This window comes from Echinops telfairi, unplaced genomic scaffold, assembly GCF_000313985.2.
Source record: "Echinops telfairi isolate 266 unplaced genomic scaffold, ASM31398v2 ScPeMD7_1;HRSCAF=3_0, whole genome shotgun sequence".
Lineage (NCBI taxonomy): Eukaryota > Metazoa > Chordata > Mammalia > Afrosoricida > Tenrecidae > Echinops > Echinops telfairi.
Window position 1 is genome coordinate 39,259,693 of NW_022103896.1, and position 14,158 is coordinate 39,273,850.

Genomic DNA, 14,158 nt, shown 5'->3' on the forward strand with positions numbered 1-14,158 from the left:
CTACCAATGTGGTGGCCACTGGAATGAAAACGCGCATGGAAGCAGGAAGAACGCAGAGCTGAGAGAACGAGCACACGCACTGTGCCAGATCTGGGGAAGGCTGAAACAGTCGTGACCCTAAAGAACGGAGCCACCAGTTATCGTCTGGAAGCATGGGTGTTTCCCCAGGAGCCCACAGGAGGCGGCGGGAGAGGGAAGGCCAGCATGCCTTAGAAGCAGTGGCGGGCAGTTGCTGCGGTCCCGGCCCCACAGAGTGCTCCTCCCATTTTGGTGGGGGGATCACTCTTTTTGCCTCGCAGAGCCTGGTTTCTTGCTACCACACACACCACGGACACCCTGGTAAAGTGATACATTTGCCCCCTGTGCTTTCTGTGAATATTAAGTTCGGGTCTTTATTCAGATTCTGCGGTTAGTTGGATTTAATATTATAGATGCATTTTCTGTATTTTTCATTACCGTCCCAAAGTAAGTTCCCTCTGATGATATGGGGCATGTGCTTATAAGTCTCTGCCAGCACTCTCACACGGTGGCAGCACCCCACAGATACAGTGGGGATGTGACAGGGACGGCTGTCAGAGCTGCCACTCCATGGGGCTGCCCTGCTTTGCCCCGCCTGGCCAGCTTTCTGCGTTGGACAGGACGCTTCTCTCCCTCGGACGGGTCTCTCTGCCTCCCCCAGGTCTGCCTCTCACAGGCTTTCCTGACAACTGGCCTGTGGAACTGAGCTGTAGGGTCCGCTTTCTCAGAAGGCGGAGTGGGCAGAAGAGGCGGACGTATCGAAACGAGGAACCTGGGGAGGAAGTGAGAAGATTGCTGCCAAAGTCACGAAGCAAACAGAGTATAAGCTGTTGAATGGAAAACTCATTTGCTTTGTGAGCTTTCACTCAAGTCACAAGAAAAGGTTTTAAAATGGATGATCTGTTTTTTAATGAACGAAATGATTCTAAAGAGTCACCTGTTTGATCCTGTCTTAGGGCTAACGCCAAGGAGATGAATCTCGTTTTGTATGGCAGCACTGGCTGCTGTCCCAGGGGCAGTTGCCTTGGCAGAGGAGACGATGATCTCCCCGAGGGCCTGCGCCACACAACGGCATCAGAGCGAGTTTGGGGCAGAGGACACAAGACATCCCAGACAGGTTTCCGTTTCTAAGACCCAGCGTTCATGAGGTCCATAAAGTAATGGCACATGACGCAGTATTTCGAATCACTGAAAATAGGGACGTGGATGCCATCAGTCACCTGGCTGCTGTGTCTACAGGCCATCTCTTCTGCACTGACTGCTGTAAGGGACATACTGGCAAATTAGACAGGATCACTTCCTTTGTAAACTTATACTCCAGGAGGGAGACTGGGTATGGAATAGAGTAAGAAATATCATAAAATGGTGCCAAGTAGTGCCTGAGGGCTTCAGCGGAGGGCGGTGTGGAATGGCACCCAGGAGAGACTTTCATGGTCTATATGGCATTTCAGCTCTTCTGGAAGTGGGGTCCAGATTTCCACAGGCATAGAAGAGGAAGCGATGTGGAAGCGGATAGCACAGGCTGGTTTGGGGAAGCGTGAGTCGCCCATGTGGGCTAGAGTGTAGATCCTGTATAAGGATTTCAAAGGCCAAGCTGGGTGGGGAAAGGTTTCTGTCAAGGAAGGGATACAACCTAGCCATTCCTCTAAAAATGCTGGAAAGATAGGGCTGGAAGGAGGGTTAGAGGCTGGAATTCCATCAAGCCTGGCCTAGAATTTGCATGTGAGGGAGGAAAAGATAGAAGGAATTTAATTTAAGAGCTCAGCCTGTGTAAGGTATCTACTTAAGTGCTTTAGTTATAGCTCATTCAATCCTCAAAACACCCGTGAAAGGTAGGCAGTATTAGCATCTCTGTTCAGGTGAGGAAATCGAGGCTCAAAGGGAACAAAGGTTAGCTTATAGTGACTGAAAAACAAAACAAACAAAAAACCCTTTTCTGACTATTCAAGTCCAACTCGGGGAGGTCTGTGTTACAGCGCAAAAGTGAGCACCACCGAATGTTCTTGGCCGTCACCTTTATGTTAGTAGACTGCCAGGCCTTGCTTCTGTGGCGCTGCTGGGTGGGTTTGAACTGCCAAGCTCTGGTTAGTAGCTGAATAAAAACTGCCGGTGCTACCCAGGGACCCCAGACTACAAATCCCATGTTTACCTTCATCACGACACGTTGCCTACGGGCATTCCTTTCATAAATTCCCTGCAAGTCAGCATCAGCTGTTATTTGAGTTGTGCCTCTAAACCAGGGCTGGGGAATTGTCTGGCCCACGAAACCATCAGCACCAGCCAGTGTCACACACCTCACCAAAGGGGCAGATCTGGCCATCACATTCTGGGTGAGTTAGTGAAATGTTTGACCAGTGGGATACAGAAAGATTTCTCCCAAGTTGTCTCCCCCAAATATATGTTAAACCGAAGACGCTGCTTGCTACACTTAGTAAAGGACTATCCACTTGGAGGTCAATGCGAGCAGGTCAGAGGTGGTTCTCCCTAAGGGTTGTCAGCCATCTAGACGCGGAGGTCCTCAAACTTTTTAAACAGGAGGCCAGTTCACTGTCCCTCAGACCCGTTGGAGGGCTGGACTATAGTTTTAAAAAAACTATGAGCAAATTTCTATGCACACTGCACGTATCTTATTTTGAAGTAAAAAAACAAAATGGGGCAAAAACACCCGGCAGGCCGTGAGGCCCGTGAGCTGTAGTTTGAGGACCCCTGATATAGAGCAATCAGACTGTATAGTCTATCCCACCCTAAGTAGGACCCACTCCCTTCTAATAAGGATAGTGGATTGTTCCCTTGAAGGAGGGCTCAGAGGCAAGGTTGAGCCCACTCAAGGATGACCAAGGTTAGGCTGCCATATTGAGTCTAGGGTCCCCCCATCTTGTCACATGTGTACCCCTAATCCCTCCCCTTCCTATTGCATGTACACCCCTAACTCATCCCCTTCCTGTGATGCATATGCCTATTGTACAGCCCCTTCCTGTGACGTATGTGGTTACCTGTAATCACGCCCTTAAGTATAGATAGGCCTTGGTCAGAAATAAAGAGAAGAAAGAAATAAGAGAGACACTCCTCCCTCTCTCTGCGTGGACCTGGCTGCTGAGATCATGCTACCATAAAATGCGTCTGACTCCTTTATTTCACTCTCCTATCTCTCCTGTCTTCTATGACTTTACTATGATCTCTATATGTTATAACCGTACAATTTCTCCTATGGATGTTAGAAGCTGGTTTACTCTAACAGACCAGGATGGCCTGTGCATGCTGTTAAAATATTCAAACAGCTCTGGGCAGAGCAAAGGTTCCCTAGCCTTGCTCTAAACCAGCAATTCTCTACCTGTGGGTCACAACCTCTTTGGGGGTTGAATGACCCTTTCACAGGGGTCACCTAAAACCATCGGAAAACACATTTCTGATGGTCTTAGGAACCGACACACCACTCCTCTATCTGTCTCCAGGCAGGACTGTCCACATGCAGATATGCTGATCTGGTGAGAAAGAAGCTATCTCAACCTTCACACTGACATTGGCTTTTTACGCATACTGTCCAAAATGTAGCAATGCAGTTTACTGTTGTTATATTAAGACTGCTACACCATGCTTTGAGACAAATTTCATTTATTTGTCATTAGAAATAAGTATTTTACAATATATAATTACATAGTTTTGTGATTAATCACTACGCTTTAATTATGTTCAATTTGTAACAATGAAAATACATCCTACCTATCAGATATTTACATGATGATTCCTAACAGTAGCAAAATTACAGTTATGAAGTAGCAACAAAAATAATTTTATGGTTGGGGGGTCACCACAACATGAGGAGCTGTATTAAAGGGTCACAGCATTAGGAAGGTTGAGAACCACTACTTTAAACAGACCTAGAGGTCACCACATGCACATAGCAGGAGAATGATTCTGAAAGTCAAAATGAGGAGACCCTGCTAGTGTAAAATCCCAGACACTTGCCCACTCGACTGAGGAGCCCCTCAGAGAGGAGCGGCGTCTTATCTCCCTCGGAATGCCCAGGAGCGTGCTCAGGGGCCAGCACTGCAAGCCCTCGAGGGAAAGGTTGCCATATTGATTCTGGCCTGTGCCTCATGCTTCATGTTTTCTGTCCTGAACAGAGGCTCCAGTAAACAACGTCAACAGTTTGCCTGTTCCTAGACTGCGAACCAGAGAGCTGTGTCCACCGCTGAGGCCACCCCAGCCCTGGGACCAATCCTGCTCCCAGTCAGGGGAAGAGGAGCAGGAGGGGCTGGGCTGCCTGGCACCAGGGAAGACTTGCAGTCAGTCTTGCTCTGCCCTTCCAGCCCATTCCGTCGACTTGGGATGGAGATCTTTCTTTCAACTTGGACTTGCTTCTTCAGCCAGGATTCTTGTCTTTAAGCCCTGCCCACATCTCTCCAAGGTATCAAACATGACTGCCCCTCTACTTGCTGACACCCCCCATGCCCCACCCCCACCCCCCACCGGGTTCCCTTTAGCCAGTGCTTTGCCCAGCCCCCTGCCTGGGTCAGGGAATTGCTCCTGATCCCACCCCGTTCTCCACGCCATTCCAGCTGGTCTGCTATGTCATCAGATCTCCCTGGTCTCACGGGGGCACTTACTTTATGAAAGGCATATAGACAAGGGTGTGGTAGTAAGCGCAGTGCTAATATGAAGGGGCGTCAACAAAAAGTTCATAGAAAAATAGAATGAAAGGATAATGGAATTAGTTCATATATACATAGCACTCTCTGTGGCCAGGAACGTGAAAATATATGTTTTTATATTTATTACACAATATCATTACTGCATTTTACTGATGAAAAAAATCCAAGGCTGAGAGGTTATTTGCCTAAGGTTTGCAAGTAGCCGAGCCAAAAATGTAATCAAGGCATTCTGGCTCTAGTTAGTCCTCCTAACCACTAATGGCAATGAGAAGATGAACAACGTGACACCAGTGAATGCACTTCCTACCTTGGATGCCCCGTTTAATACCATACCATACCATACCATACCATACCATACCATACCATACCATACCATACCATACCACACCCACTGCCACTGAGTCGATGCCGACTCACAGCGACCCTCTAGGACAGGGTAGCACTGCCCCTGTGCATTTATGAGACCGTCACTCTGTATGGGAGCAGAAAGCCCCTATCTTTCTTCCATAGAGTAGCTTGTGGCTTCAAAATGTTGACTTTGTAGTTTGCAGCTCAACAGGTAACCACTAAGCCACCAGGCCTCCTTTTGACGGCGAATGATGGGAGCTTGGCCTCAAATCAGACCAGCAGAGGAAACAACGTCACCAGTTTGCCTTGTCCCTAGACTACGAACCAGAGAGCTGGGTCCACCACTGAGGCCCACCCCCAGTCCTGGGACAGGGAGGAAATGCCGAGATTTGGAGTGCATGGTTATGCCACTTGCAAATCAGTGGGAGACAAGGAAAGAAGTACAGTTTAGGAGGAATTGGAATCATTAGAATATTAATAAGCAGAACAATATTCTACCCAACAACTTTCACACAATTGTAGAAAACATGACTGCTGGTTAGATAGATGGTTTTCCTATCAGCCCACCTTAAGCCCCAAGGCCATTTTTTCACTCTGGAAAAGAAATGAAAAGTAGCATCATCCCACTGTATGGCCTTACATGGGCATGTTCATTTCCCATGAAACTCTGGGGTGTGAGCACATGGGAAACACAAAGAGTCTGGTGCATGAATGACACCTGCTTGTCCCTTTATAGTTGAAGATTAGGTAACCTGTCCTCAAGGGTTCCAAGAATAGAACTGAGAACTCTTGAAATGGCCGTGTATCATGAACCTTAATGACAGGATTCCATTACTTAAAAGTTCTATTGTGTGTATGTGTGTGCGTGTGTGTGGATGGTTGATGGAAGAAACAGATATGATGCAAACATGTACCCTTCTGTATATTATCACACATCCTCACAGTGTTTTCATTTTCAAACGAATAGCTCTTACATACCTGCAGCACATCTCCAAGGTCGGCCGTGCTGATGTCTGGATCCTCGGTGGTGTTGAAGGGCACAGGAGTGATGCGCACAAGGGTGAGCACGCGCGGTTCTGCATATCTCCATAACATCATGCCCGGACTCTCCTCTGTTTCGTTGTAAAACAACACTTCATAGGCACTCGGCAGTTTCAAAGGTTCTGTCAAGTGGAACCACAATTATTAATGGAGTATGTGCTTATTTATTTAAGGTTGGCTTCCCCACTGTGCAAATGGGGATTTACAGAATTATTGAGGTGTCATCATGCACAAGTATATGTTTTAAAGGGGAATAGGTTGGCTTATTAAACCAAAGTACCATTACAAGGATAAAAGCAAAGAATGCAAAGAAGCTGGTTGATAATTTTTATATGGTTAGGGAGAGAAAGAAATCAAGAATTTTCCTTTAAATGAGATGGAATGATAACATACTATTTTGAGCTGCAAGTATTGACTTAGTACTTTTCAAGTGATTTATGTGTGTTTAACACACACACACACACACACACACACACGCGCGCGCGTGCGCTACTTACCAGCATCTTGTATATACTGAAACAGGCCGGTCCGTAGATCATCTGAACTTTGTGCACTTTTAAAGTTTTGATTATTTTCCACAGGAGATGACATTGAAGGCTCTGGCTGAGAACCATGCATGTCCAAATTTCCCTCCTCACTGAGGTATCCATTAAGGAGCTCACGTAGAAGAACTAAACAATTCAAATGCTCTTGACCCCAGAAGACCTTTAAAACCATATGAAAAAGGTTAGTGCCTTTGAAACACAAACAGTTCAAGAAGGTAATTAGGCACAATCATATGTGAATTAATGTAATATTGCAATTATGCTCAGTTTAATGACGGACACTAGCTAAACTATTTATAATTGCTAAGAAATAAACGACCTACCAGATGAAATCCTATTACTTAAGTAAATACATAAGAACAAGAAAATCAATTACGTCATATACTGGGCAAATAACACTCCAATGCTGGATGAATGATGAAAGTATGCTGATGTGAAGTAATGCTTAGGAACCCAAGAGGCTTGAATTAGGTAGGAAGGAAAGAATACCTATTAGTCTGAGAGAAGGTAAGGAAGCGCCTCCAGGCCAAAATGTTAATAGCTTCCTACCCCCTTTGTCAGGGGAATAAATGGGCACCTCTGAAGTGTTTTCATTTTTACTTCTCAAAGGCAAAGAGAAGAAATAAGCTCAGTGAACCTGAACTTAGAAGGCTCCACAATTCTGTGTTCAGTGAGAAGAGGCACAGCCCCTGAGAGTGGATGGCACAGGCGCTACAGGAGGAGGGTGTCAGGACCAAAGGACTTGCCATTTCCTCTGAAAGGGAGGATCAAGTTTCCCTTTTTGTGAATGTGAAAAATATTCGCCTAAGGCAGGAGCAGGACCAGGGTGATTAAGTGACTAATGATTCATTAACGATACATGCCAGATGATCAAATATTTTATAATGTCAAATTGTGTTGCATATTTGATAAAGACAATACAACTATTAATGTTAAAAGAACCATATGGCACTGAAAAGACAAAACAATAGACAGAAGCAGAGGAAAATAACACTAAACCCCACAGGTGCACTTCAGACCCCAGGCACAGGCCCGGTGTCTGAAATGAAGGGACCCAGAAGTGAAAGTGCTCAGGTGCCAAGTCTACTCTCTTCTCATCCATCTGTTTTTTTACTGGATGTGGAAAAACTGAGCTAGGTGGAAAGTTGAGATGGGGAATAGGATTCTGTGTTGCAGCCTTTACACAGGTGAGAGGTAGTGATTTTAGAACGTAGAGTTGATACACTTGGTTTTTGTTCTGCTCCTTGTTTTTTAATGTGGGATTACCTTGTTGCCTTGGCAAAAGGTAATACACTTCGTACTCTACATGACCAGGGCTCCTTTACTTGGGACAGGTTTACTAGTTTGTCATTGAAGAAGTCTACAGGAGGCAGAGCAAGATGGCCAAGTGAGTTCAGGTTCTCATTTACTCCCCCAACAGCTAACCCGCCGAACAATGAATAAAAACACACAGAGACAGTGCTCACACCAGATGGCAGCTGAAGTGCTGGAGAGTCAAGATAAGTCCAGGAGCTGGGGAGAGGAGGACTGGGGATGGCCCAGAACGTTCCATCTAACCTTGGGAGTGCTCCATCATAGTGGCTGGTTAGGGACAGGGCTGAGTAACAAGCCAGAGGACATGGGAAGGGAGCTAATCTGGGGTGCAAAGTACAGAGGGAGTTAGGGGGCCTTGCAGTGAGATGAGGGCAGGGCAGGGCATGGGGGGGGGGGGATAGGATGGGCATGGTGGTGAAGGGAAAGCAGGTCATGTGAGAGGCGGGACACAGAGGACCAGGAGCAGTGAAAGGAGCAGGGTGAGGGCTACTAGCTATTCATATTCACTACCCTGCGTGGGAACTGATACTTCACATTAGCCCCACAGTAAAAATTCTACCATCCGATTATCCTGCACCACACACTGAATGCTAACAAATTAGGACATTCCTCAATCAAATGTGTGGGGGATGAGGCTGCTAGAGTGGGAGGGGATGGGATGCTGCCTGACATATGCTGGGAGTCCAGTGACTGAGGGCAGGGTAGCAGCAGTCAATGTCCTGAAAAGGGGGCGCCCTCAGAGTTGGGGAGGGAGTAGGACCTCAGGGTCGGGCACCTGTGCAGCCTCCTAGGCTGCCCTAATGTCCCTTCCTTAGCACACACACAGGACAGTACGGCAGGAGACCTGGATGGAGTTGGTCAGTGATTTAGTGACCAGCGGCAGCTTCAATTGCAGGCCCAAGAAGAGGCTAGACCTGGCCATCATGGCGTTTGAGAAAGCTCTGGATTGTTGATTTCCCCGGGGACTTGGGGACAGGGTATTAGTGAGAACTTGGGATGTTTGAGTGTGGGGTGGGGAGGGGAGGGCCTGGGTGTTCCTCCACCTGCTGACAGGTTCCCCTGCTTCTGACAAAGCCACCAAGGGCATTCATTATGAGTGTAGCTGAGGTGTGAGCTGGGACACCCATTGTGAAAAAACAACGTCAACAGAGAGAGAGGTATCCCAGGGATGAAGAAGGAGGTGACACTTGGGCCACCTAGGCCCTGGAGTACTGAGTGACCCTTCCCTGGGGGCAGCGGTAGAGGTCGAGCTCTCCTGAAGTGACATGGGTCAAGGAGAGATGGCAATGGTAGATGACCTCAACGGGGGCCTGAAGGGATGTTCACAGTACATGTAAGAGGGTGAATTGATGTAGTCATCCTCCGTTTTTGCATAGTGCTGATTTTCAAGGTGACTATTGGTATAGAGGGCTAAGCATTGGGCTGCTAACTGCAAAGTCAGCCATTTGAGCCCACTAGCTACTCCTTGGGAGAATGATAAGGATTTCTGCTCCTGGAAAGATATAGCAGGGTAATTCTCCTCTGTCTGGAAGGATTTTCGCACAAACACACAAAGGAAGAGGACCAGTCAAAAGCAAAGTATAAACAGAAGGAAATTTCTCCCTCGAAGGCCAGAATAAAGCAAGTAATTTCTAATGTTCAGTGTGTGTCACTAAATATGTTTAAAGAAAGCAAAAAGGACACATACAAAAAGAAACAATTGTTGAACATTACAAGCTCAATACGGAAACTGAAAACATAAAAATAAATGAGGAGTGCTGCCAGAATAAAGTAAAAAGAATGAAACAAATTAGAGACGGTAAGAGAGACCCTCAACAACAGAGATTACCAAATTAAACCTGAAATAAATGAACTGGAGATGAAACCAAATGTATCATGTCTAACAGAAACAAGAGAAAAGAATAAATAAAAGTGAATAAGGGATACAATGAAGAAATGTAACATTAGAATGACCACTACTCACATTGGGCCTCTACTCAAGTACTCCCTCAATGCAAGAACACTTTATTCTATTAACCTGGCATTCCATGATGCTCACCTTCCCGGCACAATCACTGAAGACAAAGCAGGTGCATAAGCAACTGTGGTGAAGAAAACTGATGGTGCCCAGCTTTCAAAAGATATAGCGTCTGGGGTCTTAAAGGCTTGAAGATAGACAAGCAGCCATCTAGCTGAGAAGCAACAAAGTCTACATGGAAGAAGCACACCAGCCTGTGTGATCACAAGGTGTTGATGGGATCAGGTATCAGGCATCAAAGAAAAAAAAATCATATCATCGTGAATGAGGGGGAGTGCGGAGTGGAGACCCAAAGCCCATCTGTAGGCAACTGGACATCCCCTTGCACCAATGAAACATACAACTTTCCTCTAGTTCTTTAATGCCTCCTCCTCAACCCACCATCATGATCCCAATTGTACCTCACATCTCCGGCTAGACCAGAGGTTGTACACTGGTACAGATAAGAGCTGGAAACACACGGAATCCAGGACAGATAAACCCCTCAGGACCAATAATGAGAGTAGTGATAGCAAGAGGGGAAGGGGAAGGTGTGGGGAGAAAGAGGGAACCAATCACAATGATCTACATACAACCCCCTCCCTTGGGGTCGGACAACAGAAAAGTGGGTGAAGGGAGACACTGGTCAGTGTAAGACATGAAAAAGAAATGATCAAGGGTTCGTGAGGGAGGGTGGAGGAGGGAGGGGAAAAATGAAGCGCTGATACCAATGGATGGATGGATGGATTGTGATAAGAGCCCCCAATAAAATGATTTAAAAAAAATGAATGACCAATTTTCAGAATACCATGACAACAATGGGATAGCAATGCTTTTTCCAAGAGATAATCAGAGAGAAATTTCCAGATCTGACCAGAGATCCAAGCCTACAAATACAGGAAGCTATGTGAACCACAATTAAAAGAGACATAAAAGATCAACTCAGTGCCATATTCTAATAAAACTCTTGAAACCCAAAGACAAGAGAAGAATTCTGAAATCCGCAAGTGAAAAACACAATGTAACCTCTCAAGACCCAGTGTGGATTTCTCTTCAGAAATTCTAGGAGCCAGAAGACCATGGAGTGGCCTACATAACATTCTAAGCTTAGGCAATTGCAAACAAGAACCCTTTACGCAGCAAAGTTGTCATTCAAAAAGGAAGGGGCAATCGACGCATTCCTAAACAAACCGAAGTGCTGAGAATTTGTCATCAGCAGACCAGCTCTGCATGCCCTCCTCAAGGAGCACGCCAAGGGGAAAGGGAAGAGCATGGGAAAAAAATACTCATTTCTAATACACAGGGGAAAATGAGAAAGAAAGAGAGGGAAGGAGAATGGGAGAGAGGCAAGGGGGTGGGGGGAGAGACCCCCAAAGAAAGCCACAACACAGGCAATTATAAGAACCAAGTGTATGCCAAGGAATAAAATCATAATTACATCCCATGACAATACAACTTGAAATGTGCAAGAACTAAGTACATATACACTTTTGAAATGCAGGTTGCATATTCATGTTTGAAAGACAAAGCAACAGAAAGGATGGATAGGGAAGAGCCTATCAGGAAAATTTATAGGTTCAGACTGTGCAGTAACTGTGGCTCATATGTTAAACACTGTTGCACCTGGAAGTTGTGCAGTGTAACATACAAGAGGGCTTCAAAAAGTTGAAGGAAAATTTTCAGAATCTTTTAATTTCATCTTTTTATGAGCCTTTTGAAGCCCCCTCATATGTGGTAATCACTGAGAAATCATCAAGAAAAATCACCGGAGGAGAAGAAGGACTTTTGCGGGGGCAGGGGTAGGGGACGAAGTTTTAGCACAAGAAAGCAACCAAATACAACAACAACAAAAACACCGAGAAAAAAATAAGACTCAAAACATTAAAAAAACCCAATCATATGACTAAGACAGACCGTTCATCGTTTAAGTGTAAACGATGAAACACGCAGGCAAACGGCAGAGGTTGCAGACTGGATGGAAAGGCCTGGCCCATTCTTTTGCATTCTATGAGAACTAGAACTTCGACATAAGGACACAAACATATTGAAAGTAAAGGAATTAAAAAAAACATTCCATGTAACTACTAATCAAAGAAGAGTTAGGAGTGACTATACAAGTAACAGATAAAATACTTTAAATAAAAATCTATTGCATGACAGACGGTTATTACATAATCATAAGATTCAATCTACCTCCAATAAAATGATTTTAAAGAAAAAGATTCAATCCAGCAAGAAAGCTTAACAATTATAAATATAGTAAAAATATTGCTATAAAAGATATGACACTCTATTAAATAATCAAAAAGTAACACTATTGTTTCTCAGCATATCCTCCATCTAGGTCCATACATTGTTGAAGGTAGTTTTCTCTCTCTTTAGCTCTCTCCTGCAAAGAATTCTCATGTTTCAATTTATTCCATGTCAAAATGAGAGTTGTGTCATCTAAGGGGGACTCAACTAGTGTTCCTTTTCAACATTTACAAGTCTGAAAGGAGGAAGATCAGGGCTATATGCTGGATAAGGTGAGATTTTCCAATGGAATTCTCATAGGATCAGCCTTGCCACCCTCAACAAATAAGCAGGTACCTTGTCTTGCTGGAAAAAAATTCGTAGATAACCCTGCTGGTATCTGAAATACTGGTGGCTTAGCATCCAGATCATAGTAACATGCAAGCCACCACAGTACAACAAACTGTCAGAAGAGTGATGGTGGCATAACAAAGCTCATAAAAATTCTGACCTGCATCCTAGTGAAAATGAGTTGGATCAAGGGTCCTAAAAGCTTGCGAGTGGTCATCTAAGACTTAGCTACAGATCTCTATTTGCTGGGAGCAAAACAGAAAGGCGGCAACCAAAGGCACAGAGAAGAGAGACATCTACACGAGTCACAACTCTTGAGACTAGTAGAGCTATATGGTGCCTAGCTACCTTCACAGACGGCTATAACTGGGCACCCAATAGTTGGTCCTAGATACTATGTGAGGAAAACTATGTTGAACTTGTATTCTTGTTAAAAAAAAATTTTTTTAAGAGGTAGACTAATGGGAACAATAAAGAACAGAAGGCTCCCGAGACTAGTGCCACAAGAGACTCTTCAAACCTAGAACCGAGCCTATGCCCTGAGATCACCTTTCAGAGAAATGACAGATCGGCACACAAAACAATGGATATGACCCATCAGATCAGTACACTACTTAAAAACCAGCAATGTATGACCAAAGGTCAACAACTATTAAAAAAATAAAGATGAAAAGATAAGGGGCAAGGAAACTAAAAGTACCACAAATAGGACAAGCAGAACCAGTTAAAGAGAACATCGAGACACTGTGAAATTGTCAACTGGGAACCTAAGTTGTGTAAACTTTCACAAAAAACTCAATACAATATTAGGTCAAAAAAAGGAAGTCTACACATTTAAAAAACATGTAATGACCCAATAATTCCACAATTAATTATTTAACTCTTAGAAGTGACAATCTATGTCCACCCCCAAAATGTGTACACCTATCTTCCTAACAGTCATAATAGCTAAAAAATGGAAACAATCCAAAGATCATAAAGTAATGGATAAGAAAAACGTGCTCTATCTATACAGTGGAATCATATTTGATCATAAAAATGAATGCAGCTCCCTTACTGCACAAATGCAGATTATCTTTGAAAACACTAAGCTAAGAGAAAGAAGTCAGTCACAAAAGATCATATATGGTGTGATAGGTAGGCTTATTGTGCAAACCTGGCCAATGAACACATGTGGGATTAATTGAAGGGCGGAGAGCCTCGCCTTTCTTGTCTCTTGCTCTTTGATGATCGGACCAATGTGCGGCTGGCTGCCTTAGCTTGTTCTCTGCTTCAATTTGCAAGCTACAATACCCGTGGGACACCTAACCCATGGACTGTGTTGCTGTAGTTTGAGGTTCCTTGTCAAGACCTGCTTCACCACACTACTGGAGTATACATCGCTTGAGCTGGGGACTGTCGGACCCTGTCATCTAGCGGACTGTTGGTGACCTGCCTTGCTGTTTGCTGCTTGAGCCAGATAGCCTGAATTGTTCTACAGAGGACAACCCCATGGCCCTCGAGACTCGAAAGACTGCCAGTGTCTCAACTGTCTCATGGGAATGAGTTGCACTGAGCTATTTGTACTGCTCTATAGGTTAATTGTTTATTTCTTATGTTTACCTATCTATCTATCTATCTATCTATCTATCTATCTATCTATCTATCTATCTATCTATCTA

General features: G+C 44.7%; 1 protein-coding gene and 1 non-coding gene across 2 annotated transcripts in view; both read right to left on the reverse strand.

Moving 5' to 3' along the window:
• VPS13B (vacuolar protein sorting 13 homolog B) overlaps positions 1-14,158 on the reverse strand; it is an 809,204-nt gene that overhangs the window by 146,206 nt on the left and 648,840 nt on the right. Inside the window, exons 36-37 of the mRNA XM_004697697.2 lie at positions 6,557-6,764; positions 5,997-6,181 (exon numbers count right to left, since the gene is read on the reverse strand). Of these exons, the coding sequence (XP_004697754.1) occupies positions 5,997-6,181; positions 6,557-6,764 (393 nt within the window). The remainder of the gene's footprint in view (positions 1-5,996; positions 6,182-6,556; positions 6,765-14,158) is intronic.
• On the reverse strand, positions 6,213-6,292 carry LOC115868802. The gene has a single exon (XR_004045785.1). It is a non-coding gene; the product is annotated as a small nucleolar RNA SNORD55/SNORD39 (small nucleolar RNA).